At 44.9% G+C, this 23,332-nt stretch overlaps 1 protein-coding gene across 11 annotated transcripts in view; it reads left to right on the top strand.

The window, feature by feature from the left end:
• The window catches only part of cacna1c (calcium channel, voltage-dependent, L type, alpha 1C subunit), a 556,532-nt gene that overhangs the window by 470,906 nt on the left and 62,294 nt on the right, over nucleotides 1-23,332 (top strand). For all 11 annotated transcript variants that reach the window (XM_071331812.1, XM_071331816.1, XM_071331807.1 and 8 more), the window contains exons 13-17: nucleotides 3,516-3,741; nucleotides 17,446-17,647; nucleotides 19,508-19,628; nucleotides 20,010-20,124; nucleotides 20,388-20,514. In XM_071331812.1, the coding sequence (XP_071187913.1) occupies nucleotides 3,516-3,741; nucleotides 17,446-17,647; nucleotides 19,508-19,628; nucleotides 20,010-20,124; nucleotides 20,388-20,514 (791 nt within the window). The remainder of the gene's footprint in view (nucleotides 1-3,515; nucleotides 3,742-17,445; nucleotides 17,648-19,507; nucleotides 19,629-20,009; nucleotides 20,125-20,387; nucleotides 20,515-23,332) is intronic.

Here is a 23,332-nt window from a genome sequence, read left to right as displayed (position 1 = left end):
CTGAACTGGTCTTATTATCCTGCTAACAACACTGCTCACCAAATCACATTCTTCACAGATTTGTTATTCAATTCTTTGTTGTAATTTCTCTTCCTCTTTCCTCAGAGTAGCCAAAATATCTTTATTAAATCATCTCTGTTGTTTAGTCTTTCTCCTTTCTGTCATCCTTCTATTCACCTTTCTCCTTTATCCAATAAGCTGTTGGTTTCTACACCTCACTAATCCTAAAGTAATTGTCCAGTGAAAATCTCACTTTTAAAAATTGTATTCTGGGGCCTCCCGGGTGGCGCAGTGGTCTAAAGCACTGTATCGCAGTGCTAGAGGCATTACTACAGACCCGGGTTCATTCCCGGGCTGTGCCACAACTGGCTGTGGCCGGGAGTCCCGTTGGGCCAGCATTGTCCGGGTTAGGGTAGGGTTTGGCTTTCCTTGGCTCATCACGCTCTAGCGACTCCTTGTGGCGGGCCGGGTGCCTGCAGGCTGACCTCGTTGTCAGTTGAACGGTGTTTCCTCCGACACGTTGGTGCTTCCGGGTTAATCGGGCGGGTGTTAAGAAGCGCGGTTTGGTGGGTTGTGTTTTCGGAGGACGCATGACTCCACCTTCGCCTCTCCCCAGACGAGGTGAAATCAGGGGGAAAAATACAACAAATATAACAGTACCAGTCAAAAGGTTGGACACACTTACTCCTTCAAGGGTTTTTCTTTATTTTTTACTATTTTCTACATTGTATAATAATAATGAAGACATCAAAATGATGAAATAACACATATGGAATCATGTACTGTTGTAACCCCAAAAAGTGTTAAACAAATAAAAATATATTTTAGAATCTCCAAAGTAGTCATGATGACAGCTTTGCACACTCTTGGCATTCTCTCAACCAGCTTTATGAGGTAGTCACCTGGAATACATTTCAATGAACAGGTGTGCCTTGTTCAAAGTTAAGTTGTGGAATTTCTTTCCTTCTTAATGTGTTTGAGCCAATCAGTTGTGCTGTGACAAGGTAGGGGTGGTATACAGAAGATAGCCCTATTTGGTGAAGGACCATGTCCATATTATGGCAAGAACAGCTAAAATAAGCAAAGAGAAACGACAGTCCATCATTACTTTAAAACATGAAGGTCAGTCAATATGGAAAATGTCAAGAACTTTTAAAGTTTCTTCAAGTGCAGTCGCAAAAACCATCAAGCGCTATAATTAAACTGGCTCTCATGAGGACCGCCACAGGAAAGGAAGACCCAGAGTGACTTCTGCTGCTGAAGATAAGTTCATTAGAGTTACCAGCCTCAGAAATAATGAATTGCACCTCACAGAGTTCAAGTAACAGACACATCTCAACATCAACTGTTCAGAGGAGACTGTGATTCAGGCCTTCATGGTCGAATTGCTGCAAAGAAACCACTACTAAAGGACACCAATAAGAAGAAGAGACTTGCTTGGGCCAAGAAACACGAGCAATGGACATTAGACCGGTGGAAATCTGTCCTTTGGTCTGATGAGTCCAAATGTAAGATTTTTGGTTCCAACCGCCGTGTCTTTGTGAGACAGATTATCTCCGCATGTGTGGTTCCCACCGTGAAGCATGGAGGAGATGTGATGGTGTGAGGGTGCTTTGCTGGTAACACTGTCAGTGATTTATTCATATTTCAAGGCAGACTTAACCAGCATGGCTACCACAGCATTCTGCAGCGATATGCCATACCATCTGGTTTGCGCTTAGTGGGAAATGTATTTGTTTTTCGACAGGGCAATGACCCAACACACCTCCAGAACTGTGTAAGGGCTATTTGACCAAGGAGAGTGATGGAGTGCTGCATCAGATGACCTGACCTCCACAACCTCAACCAAACAGAGATGGTTTGGGATGAGTCGGACTGCAGAGTGAAGGAAAAGCAGCCAACAAGTGCTCAGTATATGTGGGAACTCCTTCAAGACTGTTGGAAAACCATTCCTCATGAAGCTGGTTGAGAGAATGCCAAGAGTGTGCAAAGCTGTCAAGGCAAAGGGTGGCTACTTTGAAGCATCTCAAATATAAAATATATTTAGATTTGTTTAACCCTTTGTTGGTTACTACATGATTCCATATGTGTTATTTCATAGTGTTGATGTCTTCACTATTATTCTAAAATGTAGAAAAGAAAAACCCTTGAATGAGTAGGTGTGTCCAAACTTTTGACTGGTTCTGTATATAAATAAGTTAATATTCTGTTAACTCATAGCCAAATAATGTTTTTGACTCATCCTATACTCATATTTATAATAAAAAACACCTTCAAAAATCAAACAGGCCATTTCAAAAGTGCTTGCTATAGGAGGACGAGCTGGCCAATCAGCGGTCTACAGCGTTAATAATTGTAATGACCAGTATACGACCACACCATTCTGTTGTTGGGGTACGCCCTCACCATTCTGTTGTTGGGGTACGCCCACACCATTCTGTTGTTGGGGTACGCCCACACCTTTCTGTTGTTGCCGTACGCCCACACCATTCTGTTGTTGGGGTACGCCCACACCATTCTGTTGTTGGGGTAAGCCCTCACCATTCTGTTGTTGGGGTACGCCCACACCATTCTGTTGTTGGTGTACGACCACACCATTCTGTTGTTGGGGTACGTCCACACCTTTCTGTTGTTGGCGTACGCCCACACCATTCTGTTGTTGGGGTACGCCCACACCATTCTGTTGTTGGGGTACGCCCACACCATTCTGTTGTTGGGGTACGCCCACACCATTCTGTTGTTGGGGTACGCCCACACCATTCTGTTGTTGGGGTACGCCCACACCATTCTGTTGTTGGGGTACGCCCACACCATTCTGTTGTTGGGGTACGACCACACCATTCTGTTGTTGGGGTACGCCCACACCTTTCTGTTGTTGGCGTACGCCCACACCATTCTGTTGTTGGGGTACGCCCACACCATTCTGTTGTTGGGGTACGCCCACACAATTCCAACACAGAAAAGCTGGTTCATAACGAACTTAATTACCTTTTTTCACTAAATTCTAGGTCATATTTCATATAAATCTGTAAATACTGGACAGTTACTTTAAGTTATATACCCTCACCACCCTCTCTCTCTCCCTCCCTCTCTCTCCCTCCCTCCCTCCCTTTCTCTTCCTCCCTCCCTCTATCTCTCTCTCTCTCTGTCTCTCTCTCTCTCTCTTTCTCTCTCTCTCTCCTCCGTTCTCTCTCTCTCTCTCTCTCTCTCTCTCTCTCTCTCTCTCTCTCTCTCTCTCTCTCTCTCTTTCTCTCTCTCTCTGTCTCTATCTCTCTCTCTCTCTCTCTCTCTCTCTCTCTCTCTCTCTCTCTCTCTCTCTCTCTCTCTCTCTCTCTCTCTCTCTTTCTCTCTGTCTCTTGCTCTCTCTCTCTCTCTCTCTCTCTCTCTCTCTCTCTCTCTCTCTCTCTCTCTCTCTCTCTCTCTCTCTCTCTCTCTCTCTCTCTCTCTCTCTCTCTCTCTCTCTCTCTCTCTCTCTCTCTCTCTCTCTCTCTCTCTCTCGCTCTCTCTCTCATCAGACATAGCCAACAAGGTCCTGCTGGCGTTGTTTACAGGGGAGATGCTGTTAAAGATGTACAGCCTGGGTCTACAGGCCTACTTCGTGTCTCTGTTCAACCGCTTTGACAGCTTCGTGGTGTGTGGAGGCATCCTGGAGACCATTCTGGTGGAGACCAAGATCATGTCCCCACTAGGCATCTCTGTTCTGCGCTGCGTACGCCTTCTACGCATCTTCAAAATCACAAGGTATAGTACCACATAACACAGTCGCTAGGCATCTCTGTGCTACGTTGCGTACGCCTTCTACGCATCTTCAAAATCACAAGGTATAGTACCACATAACACAGTCGCTACTACATTAAAACTAAATAAAAGACTGTGTCCCATTCTGTGGGGTAAAGAAAGCTGGAAGACAGTTCCTATGTGTATGGATGAGTCCCAAATGGAGCCCTATTCCCTATGTAGTGGACTACTGTTAACCAGAGCCCTATTCCCTATATAGTACACTACTGTTAACCGGAGCCCTATTCCCTATGTAGTGGACTACTGTTAACCAGAACCCTATTCCCTATGTAGTGGACTACTGTTAACCAGAGCCCTATTCCCTATGTAGTGCACTACTGTTGACCAGAGCCCTAATCCCTATGTAGTGGACTACTGTTAACCAGAGCCCTATTCCCTATGTAGTGCACTACTGTTGACCAGAGCCCTATTCCCTATATAGTGCACTACTGTTGACCAGAGCCCTATTCCCTATATAGTGGACTACTGTTGAACAGAGCCCTATTCCCTATGTAGTGGACTACTGTTGACCAGAGCCCTATTCCCTATATAGTGCACTACTGTTGACCAGAGCCCTATTCCCTATATAGTGGACTACTGTTGACCAGAGCCCTATTCCCTATATAGTACACTACTGTTGACCAGAGCCCTATTCCCTATATAGTGGACTACTGTTGACCAGAGCCCTATTCCCTATATAGTGGACTACTGTTGACCAGAGCCCTATTCCCTATATAGTGCACTACTGTTGACCAGAGCCCTATTCCCTATATAGTGGACTACTGTTGACCAGAGCCCTATTCCCTATATAGTACACTACTGTTGACCAGAGCCCTATTCCCTATATAGTGCACTACTGTTGACCAGAGCCCTATTCCCTATATAGTGGACTACTGTTGAACAGAGCCCTATTCCCTATGTAGTGGACTACTGTTGACCAGAGCCCTATTCCCTATATAGTGCACTACTGTTGACCAGAGCCCTATTCCCTATATAGTGGACTACTGTTGACCAGAGCCCTATTCCCTATATAGTACACTACTGTTGACCAGAGCCCTATTCCCTATATAGTGGACTACTGTTAACCAGAGCCCTATTCCCTATATTCCCTCTCTCTATCACACTACCCATGTTACAATACCGTATGTCCTCTCTCTATCACACTCTCCATGTTACAATACCGTATGTCCTCTCTCTATCACACTCTCCATGTTACAATACCGTATGTCCTCTCTCTATCACACTCTCCATGTTACAATACCGTATGTCCTCTCTCTATCACACTCTCCATGTTACAATACCGTATGTCCTCTCTCTATCACACTACCCATGTTACAATACCGTATGTCCTCTCTCTATCACACTCTCCATGTTACAATACCGTATGTCCTCTCTCTATCACACTACCCATGTTACAATACCGTATGTCCTCTCTCTATCACACTACCCATGTTACAATACCGTATGTCCTCTCTCTATCACACTGTCCATGTTACAATACCGTATGTCCTCTCTCTATCACACTCTCCATGTTACAATACCGTATGTCCTCTCTCTATCACACTATCCATGTTACAATACCGTATGTCCTCTCTCTATCACACTCTCCATGTTACAATACCGTATGTCCTCTCTCTATCACACTATCCATGTTACAATACCGTATGTCCTCTCTCTATCACACTCTCCATGTTACAATACCGTATGTCCTCTCTCTATCACACTACCCATGTTACAATACCGTATGTCCTCTCTCTATCACACTACCCATGTTACAATACCGTATGTTCTCTCTCTATCACACTACCCATGTTACAATACCGTATGTCCTCTCTCTATCACACTCTCCATGTTACAATACCGTATGTCCTCTCTCTATCACACTGTCCATGTTACAATACCGTATGTCCTCTCTCTATCACACTACCCATGTTACAATACCGTATGTCCTCTCTCTATCACACTGTCCATGTTACAATACCGTATGTCCTCTCTCTATCACACTACCCATGTTACAATACCGTATGTCCTCTCTCTATCACACTACCCATGTTACAATACCGTATGTCCTCTCTCTATCACACTGTCCATGTTACAATACCGTATGTCCTCTCTCTATCACACTGTCCATGTTACAATACCGTATGTCCTCTCTCTATCACACTATCCATGTTACAATACCGTATGTCCTCTCTCTATCACACTATCCATGTTACAATACCGTATGTCCTCTCTCTATCACACTCTCCATGTTACAATACCGTATGTCCTCTCTCTATCACACTCTCCATGTTACAATACCGTATGTCCTCTCTCTATCACACTACCCATGTTACAATACCGTATGTCCTCTCTCTATCACACTCTCCATGTTACAATACCGTATGTCCTCTCTCTATCACACTACCCATGTTACAATACCGTATGTCCTCTCTCTATCACACTGTCCATGTTACAATACCGTATGTCCTCTCTCTATCACACTACCCATGTTACAATACCGTATGTCCTCTCTCTATCACACTGTCCATGTTACAATACCGTATGTCCTCTCTCTATCACACTACCCATGTTACAATACCGTATGTCCTCTCTCTATCACACTACCCATGTTACAATACCGTATGTCCTCTCTCTATCACACTCTCCATGTTACAATACCGTATGTCCTCTCTCTATCACACTACCCATGTTACAATACCGTATGTCCTCTCTCTATCACACTCTCCATGTTACAATACCGTATGTCCTCTCTCTATCACACTACCCATGTTACAATACCGTATGTCCTCTCTCTATCACACTGTCCATGTTACAATACCGTATGTCCTCTCTCTATCACACTCTCCATGTTACAATACCGTATGTCCTCTCTCTATCACACTACCCATGTTACAATACCGTATGTCCTCTCTCTATCACACTGTCCATGTTACAATACCGTATGTCCTCTCTCTATCACACTACCCATGTTACAATACCGTATGTCCTCTCTCTATCACACTCTCCATGTTACAATACCGTATGTCCTCTCTCTATCACACTCTCCATGTTACAATACCGTATGTCCTCTCTCTATCACACTACCCATGTTACAATACCGTATGTCCTCTCTCTATCACACTCTCCATGTTACAATACCGTATGTCCTCTCTCTATCACACTACCCATGTTACAATACCGTATGTCCTCTCTCTATCACACTCTCCATGTTACAATACCGTATGTCCTCTCTCTATCACACTCTCCATGTTACAATACCGTATGTCCTCTCTCTATCACACTCTCCATGTTACAATACCGTATGTCCTCTCTCTATCACACTATCCATGTTACAATACCGTATGTCCTCTCTCTATCACACTACCCATGTTATAATACCGTATGTCCTCTCTCTATCACACTCTCCATGTTACAATACCGTATGTCCTCTCTCTATCACACTCTCCATGTTACAATACCGTATGTCCTCTCTCTATCACACTACCCATGTTACAATACCGTATGTCCTCTCTCTATCACACTCTCCATGTTACAATACCGTATGTCCTCTCTCTATCACACTATCCATGTTACAATACCGTATGTCCTCTCTCTATCACACTACCCATGTTACAATACCGTATGTCCTCTCTCTATCACACTCTCCATGTTACAATACCGTATGTCCTCTCTCTATCACACTACCCATGTTACAATACCGTATGTCCTCTCTCTATCACACTATCCATGTTACAATACCGTATGTCCTCTCTCTATCACACTGTCCATGTTACAATACCGTATGTCCTCTCTCTATCACACTATCCATGTTACAATACCGTATGTCCTCTCTCTATCACACTACCCATGTTACAATACCGTATGTCCTCTCTCTATCACACTACCCATGTTACAATACCGTATGTCCTCTCTCTATCACACTCTCCATGTTACAATACCGTATGTCCTCTCTCTATCACACTCTCCATGTTACAATACCGTATGTCCTCTCTCTATCACACTCTCCATGTTACAATACCGTATGTCCTCTCTCTATCACACTGTCCATGTTACAATACCGTATGTCCTCTCTCTATCACACTACCCATGTTACAATACCGTATGTCCTCTCTCTATCACACTCTCCATGTTACAATACCGTATGTCCTCTCTCTATCACACTATCCGTATGCGGAAAGGAAAGGAAGCCATTGTTATTTGAGCGGATCCATTTCATTTCACAGTTACTGCGTTTTGAATTGTGGATAATGAAGTGTGCTGGCAGGGTTCACTAAATCCCAGTAATATAGTAATGTAGCTTTCAGATAGTTCTACTGAGGCTGTACAGTACATTGGTGCTGCTGGCGGACTCCGTCACACAACTGCTCTCTCCGTGTCTGTGGCCCAAACGGTACCATATTCCCTATATAGTGCACTACTTCTTCACTGTAAAGGCACATGTACAACAGGTGCCTCCCTCCCTTCCTCCTGACCACCACTACTAATCTCAGCCTTGTTTGCTGCTCATCTGAGCAATATGAGATAGAAGGAAGATCCATGCAATAATATCTCCATATACTGTAACTGGATACTTTCTGACATTTGTTGTGGATTTGGGGACTGTGTGAAAAGACCCCTGGTGGCATGTCTGCTGGGGTAAGTGTGTGTGTCAGAGCTGTGTGGAAGGTGACCTTAAAAACAATTTGGAATTTTCAACACAATAATGTTTCTTATAAAAATAAGTGATGCAGTCAGTCTTTCCTCAACTCTTAGCCAAGAGAGACTGGCAGCATAGTATTTATATCAGCCCTCTGATTACAATAAAAAGCAAGACTCTGTTCTGGGCCAGCTGCAGCTTAACTAGGTCTTTCTTAGCAGCACTTGACCACAAGGCAATAATCAAGATAAGACAAAACTAGAGCCTGCAGGCCTTGCTCTGTGGAGTGCGGTGTCAAAAAAGCAGAACATATTTTTATTACGGACAGACCTCTCCCCATCTTTACAACCATTGAATCTACAGTATATGTTTTGACCATGACAGTTTACAATCTAACGCCAAGTAATTTAGCCTCCTCAACTTGTTCAACAGCCACACCATTCATTACCAGAGGTCTAGCACTTAAGGAATGATTTGTACCAAATACCATGTTCTTAGTTTTAGAGATGTTCAGGACCAGTTTATTACTGGCCATCCATTCCAAAACTGACTGAAACTCCTTGTTCAGCGTTTCAGTGACTTCATGAGATGTGGTTGATTCATTCTATAGCTAGAGGACTTCCCGGCCGGCTCGGCCCTCCCCTCCTGCTTCGTAGCTAAGTGACTCATTGCGAGTTTACAGAACAGGGCTGCGGGCAGCTGAGCAAAAATGGAGGAAACCTAAACTTCTGGAGGACCTATCATCCTTTCACACTCTCCTCTCTACCTTCTCTTCCTCTGTATCTGCTTCTAAAGCCACTTTCTACCACTCTAAATGTCATGTGTCTGCCTCTAACCCTAGGAAACTCTTTTCCACCTTGTCCTCCCTCCTTAATCCTCCACCATCTCCCTCCTCCCTCTCTGCGGAAAAAGGTTGACGACATATGCTACTCATTCACTCAGCCTATTGAGTCCACTGGTCTCACTCACACAGAACTACCCTACGCCTTGACCTCTTTCTCCCCTCTCTATCCTGATGACTTCCTGTTGTCTGGCCGCCCGACAGCCTGCCCGCTCGATCCCATCCCCTTCTCCGTTCTCCAGACCATCTCTGGAGACTTTCTCCCATTCCCCGCTTCCCTCATCAACTCGTCCCTGACAACTGGCTACGTCTCCTCTGACTTCAAAATGGCCCGAGATGCTTCCCTCCTCAAGAAACTTGACTCATCTGACATCAAAAACTATAGATCTGTATCCCTTCTTTCTTTTCTTTCTGAAACACTTCAGCGTTCTGTCTCTGATCAACGTCCTCGTCATCTCTCTCAGAACAATCTTCTTGACCCTAACAAGTCAGGCTTCAAGAAGGGTCACTCAACCGAGACTGCTCTTCTCTGTGTCACGGAGGCTCTCCGCACTACCAAAGCTGACTCTCACTCCTCTGTTCTCATCCTCCTAGATCTATCCTTCGACACCGTGAACCATCAGATCCTCCTCTCCACCCTCTCAGGGCTGGTTGTCTCAGGCTCTGTACACTCTGCATGCTACCTGGCAGGCTGCTCCTACCAGGTGACATGCAGAGGATCTGTGTTTGTACCACTTACTCTCACTAGTGGTGTCCCCCAGGGCTCAGTTCTAGGCCCTCTCCTCTTCTCTCTATACACCAAGTCACTCGGCTCCGTCATATCCTCACATGGTCTCTCCTATCGTTGCTATGCAGATGACACTCAACAACTTTTCTCCTTCCCGCCTTCTGACACCCAGGTGGCGACACACATCTCTGGTTGCCTGGCTGATACCTCAACTGGCATGTCAGCCCACCACCTAAAGCTCAACCTCAACAAGATGAAACTGCTCTTCCTCCCGTGGACGACCTGCCCGCTCAAATACCTCTCCATCACGGTTGACAACTCCACAGTGTCACCCTCCCAGAGTGCAAAGAACCTTGGCGTGGCCCTGGACAACACCCTGTTGTTCTCTGCAAACATCAAAGCAGTGACCTGTTCCTGCAGGTTCATGCATTACAACATCCGTAGAGTATGACTCTATCTCACACAGGAAGCTTGTGAATTAGGAAGTGGTCCTAATCCAGGCACATGTTCTCTCCCGCCTGGACTACTGCAAATCGCTGTTGGCTGGGCTCCCTGCCTGTGCCATCAAACCCCTGCAACTTATCCAGAATGCTACAGCCCTCCTGGCTTTAAACCTTCCCAAATTCTCTCAACTCACCCCACTCCTACACACACTCCACTGGCTTCCAGTCGGAACTGCCCCTCCCTACCTTCAGGCTCTGATCAAACCCTACACTCCAACCTGAGTACTCTGTTCTGCCCCCTCAGGTCTCTTGGTCCTCCCTACCTTCACGCTCTGATCAAACCCTACACTCCAACCTGAGGCCTCCGTTCTGCCCCCTCAGGTCTCTTGGTCCTCCCTACCTTCAGGCTCTGATCAAACCATACACTCCAACCTGAGCACTCCGTTCTGCCACCTCAGGTCTCTTGGTCCTCCCTACCTATGCTCAAACCCTACACTCCAACCTGAGCCCTCCGTTCTGTCCCCTCAGGTCTCTTGGTTCTCCCTACCTTCAGGCTATGCTCAATCCCTACACTCCAACCTGAGGCCTCCGTTCTGCCCCCTCAGGTCTCTTGGTCCTCCCTACCTTCAGGCTCTGATCAAACCATACACTCCAACCTGAGCACTCCGTTCTGCCACCTCAGGTCTCTTGGTCCTCCCTACCTATGCTCAAACCCTACACTCCAACCTGAGCCCTCCATTCTGTCCCCTCAGGTCTCTTGGTTCTCCCTACCTTCAGGCTCTGATCAAACCCTACACTCCAACCTGAGCACTCCGTTCTGCCCCCTCAGGTCTCTTGGTCCTCCCACCCCTACAGGAGGGCAGTTCCCACTCAGCACAGACCAAGCTCTTATCTGTCCTGCACCCCAATGGTGGAACCAGCTTCCCCCTGAAGCTAGAGCAGCAGAGTCCCTGCCCATCTTCCCCCTGAAGTTAGAGCAGCAGAGTCCCTGCCCGTCTTCTGAAAACATCTGAAACCCGACCTCATCAAACAGTATCTTACATGATCTTCCTCCTCACCTCAAAAAAACTTAACCAGCACTTGCACTTGACCCCCCCCCCCCCCCCCCAACTCTACTGATAGCTGCGTTATTGAGAAACAATATATTTTATATGCCTATGATATGTGGTTGTCTCATCTCAGTATCCTTCCATCTAAGTTGTCCATGTCAGGAGGTTTGTCATTAGTGATAATGTTTCCACCTGTCGCACACTAACTTTACAAAATTCAAACTTACAATGTTTTTCGTTCATTATTCGTTTTTTTTTTTATGGATGAATATGATGGCTCACTGTTCGTTGTTGGCATTTTCTGTTTACGTTTGCCCACTTTGCCAATGAACTAATCATTCAAATAATTGCCAGTATCAAATGGTTTTGGGATTAATAAGCCATTTGATTCAATGAAAGATGGAGTTGAATTTGTCTTTCTGCCCTTTTTTCCCCATCTTTCTTTATATCATTGATCTTGGCTTCATAATACAGTTTCTTCTTCTTTGTGTTGAGTTTAGTCACATCATTTCTCAGTTTGCAGTAAGTCAGCCAGTCAGATGTGCAGACAGACATATTATCTCATTTCAACCACACAGTTTTTCAGTTCCTCATCAATCCATGGAGTTCTAACTGTCAGTTTAACAGGTACATGCTTATCAATAATCGGAAAGAAGCAATTTCACAAAGTGCCGCGTCTGGATGCTCCTTATTAATCACATCAGACCGACAAATATTTTAAACATCATCCACACACGTTTGTATGATCTCTTATACACTGTTTTAGGCCCAGCTGTTGGAACCTGTTTTAGGCCCAGCTGTTGGAGCCTGTTTTAGGCCCAGCTGTTGGAGCCTGTTTTAGGCCCAGCTGTTGGAGCCTGTTTTAGGCCCAGCTGTTGGAGCCTGTTTTAGGCCCAGCTGTTGGAGCCTGTTTTAGGCCCAGCTGTTGGAACCTGTTTTAGGCCCAGCTGTTGGAGCCTGTTTTAGGCCCAGCTGTTGGAGCCAGTTTTAGGCCCAGCTGTTGGAGCCTGTTTTAGGCCCAGCTGTTGGGAACCTGTTTTAGGCCCAGCTGTTGGAGCCTGTTTTAGGCCCAGCTGTTGGAGCCTGTTTTAGGCCCAGCTGTTGGAGCCTGTTTTAGGCCCAGCTGTTGGAGCCTGTTTTAGGCCCAGCTGTTGGAGCCTGTTTTAGGCCCAGCTGTTGGAGCCTGTTTTAGGCCCAGCTGTTGGGAACCTGTTTTAGGCCCAGCTGTTGGAGCCTGTTTTAGGCCCAGCTGTTGGAGCCTGTTTTAGGCCCAGCTGTTGGAGCCTGTTTTAGGCCCAGCTGTTGGAGCCTGTTTTAGGGGGTAGATCAGATAGATTGTAGCTTCCATCTATGTAATTGTCTGCATCATTTCTAATCCCCCATATATATATATTTTTTTTTTCATATGTGTTATTTCATAGTTTTGAAATCTTCACTATCAATAAATTGCAATGTCCGTACTGTGAGACGCATAAGACAGCACTACAGGGAGACAGGACGGCAGCTGATCATCCTCGCAGTGGCAGACCACGTGTAACAACACCTGCACAGGATCAGTACATCCGAACATCACACCTGCGGGACAGGTACAGGATAGCAACTGCCCGAGTTACACCAGGAACGCACAATCCCTCCATCAGTGCTCAGACTGTCCGCAATAGGCTGAGAGAGGCTGGACTAAGGGCTTGTAGGCCTGTTGTAAGGCAGGTCCTCACCAAACATCACCGGCAACAATGTCACCTATGGGCACAAACCCACCGTCGCTGGACCAGACAGGACTGTAAAAAGTGCTCTTCACTGACGAGTCGCGGTTTTGTCTCACCAGTGGTGATGGTCGGATTCCCGTTTATTGTGGAATGAACGAGCATTACACCGAGGCCTGTACTCTGGAGCAGGATCGATTTAGAGGTGGAGGGTCCGTCATGGTCTGGGGCAGTGTGTCACAGCATCATCGGACTGAGCTTGTTGTCATTGCAGGCAATCTCAACGCTGTGCGTTACAGGGAAGACATCCTCTTCCCTCAAGTGGTACCCTTCCTGCAGGCTCATCTTGACATGACCCGCCAGCATGACAATGCCACCAGCCATACTGCTCGTTCTGTGTGTGATTTCCTGCAAGACAGGAATGTCAGTGTTCTGCCATGGCCAGCGAAGAGCCCGGATCTCAATCCCATTCAGCACGTCTGGGACCTGTTGGATCAGAGGGTGAGGGCTAGGGCCATTCCCCCCAGAAATGTCCGGGAACTTGCAGGTGGCTTGGTGGAAGAGTGGGGTAACATCTCACAGCAAGAACTGGCCAATCTGGTGTAGTCCATAAGGAGATGCACTGCAGTACTTAATGCAGCTGGTGGCCACACCAAATACTGACTGTTACTTTTGATTTTGACCCGCCCTTTTTTCAGGGACACATTATTCAATTTCTGTTAGTCACATGTCTATGGAACGTGTTCAGTTTATGTCTCAGTTGTTGAATCTTCTGTTCATACAAATATTTACACATGTTAAGTTTGCTGAAAATAAACACAGTTGACAGTGAGAGGATGTTTATTTATTTTGCTGAGTTTATATAATCAAATGAATTATCTAAGCGAGTCTCAGAAATGTCTGATATATGAATGTTATCTGATGTTGGCAAGTTATTGATTTCATGAACCTTATTAAGGCTACATATATTAATATGGGCTATTTTCAGCCCTTTCCTGGGTAGCTTCTCAGAGACATCATATAGAAAAGAACAAACAAAGCAAGAGAAAAACGAACACATTTAGCAGTCCATTAATCAATTGGTGTGTGTGTGTGTGTGTGTGTGTGTGTGTGTGTGTGTGTGTGTGTGTGTGTGTGTGTGTGTGTGTGTGTGTGTGTGTGTGTGTGTGTGTGTGTGTGTGTGTGTGTGTGTGTGTGTGTGTGTGTGTGTGAGCTGCGGGGTTAAAGCTACGAACCCATAGGCTTGGCTCTCTAATCCCTTCCAGGCGTTCGGGAGGGAGGGAGGGAGAGATGGGGGGAAGGAAGGAAGGGAGGGAGGGAGGGAGGGAGGGAGGGAGGGAGGGAGGGAGGGAGGGAGGGAGGGAGGGAGGGAGGGAGGGAGGGCAATGAGCCTTTCATATTGGATATAAGCAATATCCCCAAGCGCTCTGGCAGCTTTCATGCCCAGGATAAACGATCTTATTCTCTGGAGCACAGCTTCAGGATCATCTCTGTTGAGAGAGATGTACGTTGCCCTCAAGTTCTTGCCTCTTTCCAGAACCGCTACCTTGTCCTTGAACCTCAGGAACTTGAATACTATCAGCCTGGGCCTGGGCCTGGGCCTGGGCCTGGGCCTGGGCCTGGGCCTGGGCCTGTGTGTGTGTGTGTGTGTGTGTGTGTGTGTGTGTGTGTGTGTGTGTGTGTGTGTGTGTGTGTGTGTGTGTGTGTGTGTGTGTGTGTGTGTGTGTGTGTGTGTGTGTGTGTGTGTGTGTGTGTGTGTGTGTGTGTGTGTGTGTGTCAGTTTATCAGAAGATCCACAAGTCTCCTAACCAGTCCCCTGAGAGGACTGGTGTGTTTGTGTTCAGGTGTGCTTTCCTAGTTTTCCTATACGTGTGAGACCCACCCTGTCTTCTCTATTTTCCCTCTCTAGTCACTGGCTGGTCTCCTCTCTCTAGTCACTGTCAGGTCTCTTCTCTCCAGTCACTGTCAGGTCTCTTCTCTCCAGTCACTGTCTGGTCTCTTCTCTCAGGTCACTGTCTGGTCTCTTCTCTCATCGTTTCCATGTATTTGATAGCACTCCATCGATTCCATTCCTGCCATTATTTTAAGCCGTCCTTCCCTCACCAGCCTCCTCTGCTATGGTCCCACTACGTTTCCCCTACCTACTGTACCAGTCCATCCAGTCACTGTTCAGTCTCACTGCTCTTCTCCAAGCCTGGGAGGTCCCTCAGTCTAATCAAAAGCCTGCTCAGTCTAATACAGTACTACACCAGTACTCAGTCTAATACAGTACTACACCAGTACTCAGTCTAATACAATACTACACCAGTACTCAGTCTAATACAATACTACACCAGTACTCAGCCTAATACAATACTACACCAGTACTCAGTCTAATACAATACTACACCAGTACTCAGTCTAATACAATACTACACCAGTACTCAGTCTAATACAATACTACACCAGTACTCAGTCTAATACAGTACTACACCAGTACTCAGTCTAATACAGTACTACACCAGTACTCAGTCTAATACAGTACTACACCAGTACTCAGTCTAATACAGTACTACACCAGTACTCAGCCTACTACAATACTACACCAGTACTCAGTCTAATACAATACTACACCAGTACTCAGTCTAATACAGTACTACACCAGTACTCAGTCTAATACAGTACTACACCAGTACTCAGTCTAATACAGTACTACACCAGCACTCAGTCTAATACAATACTACACCAGTACTCAGTCTAATACAATACTACACCAGTACTCAGTCTAATACAATACTACACCAGTACTCAGTCTAATACAGTACTACACCAGCACTCATTCTAATACAGTACTACACCAGTACTCAGTCTAATACAATACTACACCAGTACTCAGTCTAATACAGTACTACACCAGCACTCAGTCTAATACAATACTACACCAGTACTCAGTCTAATACAATACTACACCAGTACTCAGCCTAATACAATACTACACCAGTACTCAGTCTAATACAATACTACACCAGTACTCAGTCTAATACAATACTACACCAGTACTCAGTCTAATACAGTACTACACCAGTACTCAGTCTAATACAATACTACACCAGTACTCAGTCTAATACAATACTACACCAGTACTCAGCCTAATACAATACTACACCAGTACTCAGTCTAATACAATACTACACCAGTACTCAGTCTAATACAATACTACACCAGTACTCAGCCTAATACAATACTACACCAGTACTCAGTCTAATACAATACTACACCAGTACTCAGTCTAATACAATACTACACCAGTACTCAGTCTAATACAATACTACACCAGTACTCAGTCTAATACAATACTACACCAGTACTCAGCCTAATACAGTACTACACCAGTACTCAGTCTAATACAATACTACACCAGTACTCAGTCTAATACAGTACTACACCAGTACTCAGTCTAATACAGTACTACACCAGTACTCAGTCTAATACAGTACTACACCAGTACTCAGTCTAATACAGTACTACACCAGTACTCAGTCTAATACAGTACTACACCAGTACTCAGCCTACTACAATACTACACCAGTACTCAGTCTAATACAATACTACACCAGTACTCAGTCTAATACAGTACTACACCAGTACTCAGTCTAATACAGTACTACACCAGTACTCAGTCTAATACAGTACTACACCAGCACTCAGTCTAATACAATACTACACCAGTACTCAGTCTAATACAGTACTACACCAGTACTCAGTCTAATACACAGAGTGCATCATGTTTTTGCGTGGTCAAGTTCACTCATTGAAGGGGAATTGAAGTTAGCTGATGCCTTGGTTCGCTGCTGCCTCAGCTCTCACAGGAAGTGTTGGTCTCTGTCACTAGAAACTCTCAGTGAAGCCAGGTACGAGTGCAGCTACCACGGCCTATGTTGTCACAGAGGGAATAAGAGCACTGGCCCTTTAATAACATGGCACGGTATTAAACGGTCTCTGAACAGAACTCAGAGCTACAGACAGGACCACAATCCAGTGCTATAGCCCTTTCTCTCACCTGCTGCCTCCTGGGTACTGTAGTCAACGGTAGCTCTGTGAGTTGAGTGCCAGTGTAGTCATTGCCCTGTGGTGTCTGGGGTATTGTAGTTCGGATGCTGACTCCAACTCTGTCTCTATCTCTCCCTCTCTCTCTCTCTATCTCCCTCTCCCTCTATCTCCCTCTCTCTCTATCTCTCCCTCTCCCTCTCTCTCTTTCTCTCTCCCTCCATTCTCTCTTTTTCTCAGGTATTGGAACTCTCTGAGTAACCTGGTGGCATCGCTGCTGAACTCTGTTCGCTCCATCGCCTCCCTGTTACTGCTACTCTTCCTCTTCATCATCATCTTCAGCCTGCTCGGCATGCAGCTCTTCGGAGGCAAGTTCAACTTTGACGAGACGCGCCGATCAACCTTCGACAACTTCCCCCAGTCGCTGCTCACCGTCTTTCAGGTAGGGAGAGAAGTGATGGAGAATCTGTTTGGTTCTACTGTACTATATTATACTCTAGTCAACCTTCGACAACTTCCCCCAGTCGCTGCTCACCGTCTTTCAGGTAGGGAGAGAAGTGATGGAGAATCTGTTTGGTTCTACTGTACTATATTATAGTCTAGTCTACTGTGCTCTATTTAAGTCTAGTTTACTCTACTGTACTTTATTATACACTAGTCTACTCTACTGTACTTTATTATACTGCAGTCTACTCTACTGTACTATATTATAGTCTACTGTACTGTACTATATTATACTCTAGTTTACTCTACTGTACTATATTATACTGTAGTTTACTCTACTGTACTCTGTTATACTGTAGTCTACTGTACTGTACTTTATTATACTCTAGTTTACTGTACTGTATTATACTGTAGTCTACTCTACTGTACTATATTATACTCCAGTCTAGTCTACTGTACTCTATTATAGTATAGTCTAGTCTACTGTGCTCTATTAAAGTCTAGTCTACTGTGCTCTATTATAGTCTAGTTTACTCTACTGTACTTTATTATACTCTAGTTTACTGTACTGTACGATATTATACTCTAGTTTACTGTACTGTATTATACTGTAGCCTACTCTACTGTACTATATTATACTCCAGTCTAGTCTACTGTACTCTATTATAGTATAGTTTAGTCTACTGTACTATATTATACTCTAGTCTACTGAACTCTATTATACTCTAGTTTAGTCTACTGTACTATATTATACTATAGTTTAGTCTACTGTACTCTTTTATACTCTAGTCTACTGTACTCTATTATACTCTAGTCTACTGTACTCTATTATACTCTAGTCTACTCTACTGTACTATATTATACTCTAGTTTAGTCTACTGTACTCTTTTATACTCTAGTCTACTGTACTCTATTATACTATAGTCTACTGTACTCTATTATACTGTAGTGTACTCTACTGTACTCTATTATACTCTACTGTACTCTATTATAGTCTACTGTACTTTATTATACTATAGTCTACTGTACTCTATTATACTCTATTGTACTCTACTGTACTCTATTATAGTCTACTGTACTTTATTATACTATAGTCTACTGTACTCTATTATACTCTAGTCTACTTTACTATATTCTCAAGGTCCAGTCAATAGAGTAACTGTAACTTTCTTGTTGTCTATGGTGAATAGTTGTCTATGGTGAATAGTTGTTGTCTATGGTGAATAGTTGTCTATGGTGAATAGTTGTTGTCTATGGTGAATAGTTGTTGTCTATGGTGAATAGTTGTTGTCTGTGGTGAATAGTTGTTGTCTATGGTGAATAGTTGTTGCATATGGTGAATAGTTGTTGTCTGTGGTGAATAGTTGTTGTCTATAGTGAATAGTGGCTGTCTATGGTGAATAGTTGCTGTCTATGGTGAATAGGTGTTGTCTATGGTGAATAGTTGTTGTCTATGGTGAATAGTTGGTGTCTATGGTGAATAGTTGTTGTCTATGGTGAATAGTTGTTGTCTATGGTGAATAGTTGTTGTCTATGGTGAATAGTTGTTGTCTATGGTGAATAGTTGTTGTCTGTGGTGAATAGTTGTTGTCTGTGGTGAATAGTTGTTGTCTATGGTGAATAGTTGTTGTCTATGGTGAATAGTTGCTGTCTGTGGTGAATAGTTGCTGTCTATGGTGAATAGTTGTTGTCTATGGTGAATAGTTGTTGTCTATGGTGAATAGTTGTTGTCTATGGTGAATAGTTGTTGTCTATGGTGAATAGTTGTTGTCTATGGTGAATAGTTGTTGTCTATGGTGAATAGTTATTGATGTTGTAGTTTACCTCCTTCATCTGTTGTTCCTGTGTGTGTTCTCAGATCCTGACAGGTGAGGACTGGAACTCGGTGATGTATGACGGCATCATGGCCTACGGAGGAGCGTCCTTCCCAGGGATGCTAGTCTGCATCTACTTCATCATCCTGTTCATCTGTGGAAACTGTATCCTTGTCAAGAACGGATGTGTGTCGGGGTCTTTCACACTGACAGGGGACATGCGGCTTTAAATCCAGAACCATCAGCAGGATGATTGTTCCCCTGTCAACCCAGTTCATTGTAATACCACTGGTATGGTATCTCAGATGTTTCCTCATTTGACTAGAAGTAGCCTGAAATCCAAACCATAGCAGGTGAAACAGAGTGATATTCAGTTTGGATTCCAGGCTACTGAAGTATCAGGGTTGATTGTTTGTTGTCAACTCAACTCGTCACTCAGGCATGTCACCCAGGTGTATTGTTCTACATTGTGAGTGATCAGCTGACACTTCATTGTTTACTAGCTGAAGCCGTACTCCACTTCCTTGACTCCACCTCCCTGACCAGATATCCTGCTGAATGTCTTCTTGGCCATCGCCGTGGACAACCTGGCTGATGCTGAGAGTCTGACGTCAGCACAGAAGGAGGAGGAGGAGGAGAAGGAGAGGAAGAAGCTGGCCAGGTAATTTGCATGATGTGTGTGTGTGTGTGTGTGTGTGTGTGTGTGTGTGTGTGTGTGTGTGTGTGTGTGTGTGTGTGTGTGTGTGTGTGTGTGTGTGTGTGTGTGTGTGTGTGTGTGTGTGTGTGTGTGTGTGTGTGTGTGTGTGTGTGTGTGTGTGTGTGTGTGTGTGTGTGTGTGTGTCTGTGTCTGTGTCTGTGTGTGTGTGTGCATCCACATCCAGTCAAGTGTGTATGCCTGAATGGTTTTGCTCCATTCTGACACAGAATGGCCAGTCCAGAGAAACGTCATGTCAACGAAAAGCCCCCGATGATCGAGGCAGAAGAGAAGAAAGAGGAGAAGATTGAGCTGAAGTCCATCACCTCAGACGGAGAGACAACCAATGCCACCAAGGTATGTCTCAGACACACCTGTCCTCGTTAGACACACCTGTCCTCGTTAGACACACCTGTCCTCGTTAGACACACCTGTCCTCGTTAGACGCACCTGTCCTCGTTAGACGCACCTGTCCTCGTTAGACGGACCTGTCCTCGTTAGATACACCTGTCCTTGTTAGGTTCACCTGTCCTCGTTAGACACACCTGTCCTTGTTAGATATACCTGTCCTCGTTAGATATACCTGTCCTCGTTAGATACACCTGTCCTCGTTAAACACACCTGTCCTCGTTAGACACACCTGTCCCCGTTAGACACACCTGTCCTTGTTAGATGCACCTGTCCTCGTTAGACACACCTGTCCCCGTTAGACACACCTGTCCTTGTTAGGTGCACCTGTCCTCGTTAGACACACCTGTCCTCGTTAGATTCACCTGTCCTCGTTAGACACACCTGTCCTTGTTAGGTTCACCTGTCCTCGTTAGATACACCTGTCCTTGTTAGATTCACCTGTCCTCGTTAGACACACCTGTCCTTGTTAGGTTCACCTGTCCTCGTTAGACACACCTGTCCTCGTTAGATGTACCTGTCCTTGTTAGATATACCTGTCCTTGTTAGATATACCTGTCCTTGTTAGATACACCTGTCCTTGTTAGATATACCTGTCCTCGTTAGACACACCTGTCCTTGTTAGATATACCTGTCCTCATTAGACATACCTGTCCTCTTTAGACACACCTGTCCTTGTTAGATATACCTGTCCTCGTTAGACATACCTATCCTTGTTAGATATACCTGTCCTCGCTAGATATACCTGTCCTTGTTAGATATACAGTGGGGAGAACAAGTATTTGATACACTGCCGATTTTGCAGGTTTTCCTACTTACAAAGCATGTAGAGGTCTGTCATTTTTATCATAGGTACACTTCAACTGTGAGAGACGGAATCTAAAACAAAAATCCAGAAAATCCCATTGTATGATTTTTAAATAATTAATTTGCATTTTATTGCATGACATAAGTATTTGATCACCTACCAACCAGTAAGAATTCCGGCTCTCACAGACCTGTTAGTTTTTCTTTAAGAAGCCCTCCTGTTCTCCACTCATTACCTGTATTAACTGCACCTGTTTGAACTCGTTACCTGTATAAAAGACACCTGTCCACACACAATCAAACAGATTCCAACCTCTCCACAATGGCCAAGACCAGAGAGCTGTGTAAGGACATCAGGGATAAAATTGTAGACCTGCACAAGGCTGGGATGGGCTACAGGACAATAGGCAAGCAGCTTGGTGAGAAGGAAACAACTGTTGGCGCAATTATTAGAAAATGGAAGAAGTTCAAGATGACGGTCAATCACCCTCGGTCTGGGGCTCCATGCAAGATTTCACCTCGTGGGGCATCAATGATCATGAGGAAGGTGAGGGATCAGCCCAGAACTACACGGCAGGACCTGGTCAATGACCTGAAGAGAGCTGGGACCACAGTCTCAAAGAAAACCATTAGTAACACACTACGCCGTCATGGATTAAAATCCTGCAGCGCACGCAAGGTCCCCCTGCTTAAGCCAGTGCATGTCCAGGCCTGTCTGAAGTTTGCCAATGACCATCTGGATGATCCAGAGGAGGAATGGGAGAAGGTCATGTGGTCTGATGAGACAAAAATAGAGCTTTTTGGTCTAACTCCACTCGCCGTATTTGGAGGAAGAAGAAGTATGAGTACAACCCCAAGAACACCATCCCAACCGTGAAGCATGGAGGTGGAAACATCATTCTTTGGGGATGCTTTTCTGCAAAGGGGACAGGACGACTGCACCGTATTGAGGGGAGGATGGATGGGGCCATGTATCGCGAGATCTTGGCCAACAACCTCCTTCCCTCAGTAAGAGCATTGAAGATGGGTCGTGGCTGGGTCTTCCAGCATGACAACGACACGAAGCACACAGCCATGGCAACTAAGGAGTGGCTCCGTAAGAAGCATCTCAAGGTCCTGGAGTGGCCTAGCCAGTCTCCAGACCTGAACCCAATAGAAAATCTTTGGAGGGAGCTGAAAGTCCGTATTGCCCAGCGACAGCCCCGAAACCTGAAGGATCTGGAGAAGATCTGTAGGGAGGAGTGGGCCAAAATCCCTGCTGCAGTGTGTGCAAACCTAGTCAAGAACTACAGGAAACGTATGATCTCTGTAATTGCAAACAAAGGTTTCTGTACCAAATATTAAGTTCTGCTTTTCTGATGTATCAAATACTTATGTCATGCAATAAAATGCAAATTAATTACTTAAAAATCATACAATGTGATTTTCTGGATTTTTGTTTTAGATTCCGTCTCTCATAGTTGAAGTGTACCTATGATAATAATTACAGACCTCTACATGCTTTGTAAGTAGGAAAACCTGCAAAATCGGCAGTGTATCAAATACTTGTTCTCCCCACTGTACCTGTCCTTGTTAGATACACCTGTCCTTGTTAGATATACCTGTCCTCGTTAGATGGACCTGTCCTTGTTAGATATACCTGTCCTCGTTAGATATACCTGTCCTCGTTAGATATACCTGTTCTCGTTAGATATACCTGTCCTCGTTAGACACACCTGTCCTTGTTAGACACACCTGTCCTTGTTAGGTTCACCTGTCCTCATTAGACACACATGTCCTCGTTAGACACACCTGTCCTTGTTAGATACACCTGTCCTTGTTAGACATACCTGTCCTCGTTAGACACACCTGTCCTTGTTAGGTGCACCTGTCCTCGTTAGACACACATGTCCTCGTTAGACACACCTGTCCTTGTTAGATACACCTGTCCTTGTTAGATATACCTGTCCTCCTGACTGGA

Source organism: Salvelinus alpinus, chromosome 11 (assembly GCF_045679555.1).
Source record: "Salvelinus alpinus chromosome 11, SLU_Salpinus.1, whole genome shotgun sequence".
NCBI classification, from domain to species: Eukaryota; Metazoa; Chordata; class Actinopteri; order Salmoniformes; family Salmonidae; genus Salvelinus; species Salvelinus alpinus.
This window is presented reverse-complemented; position numbering and strand designations above follow the sequence as displayed.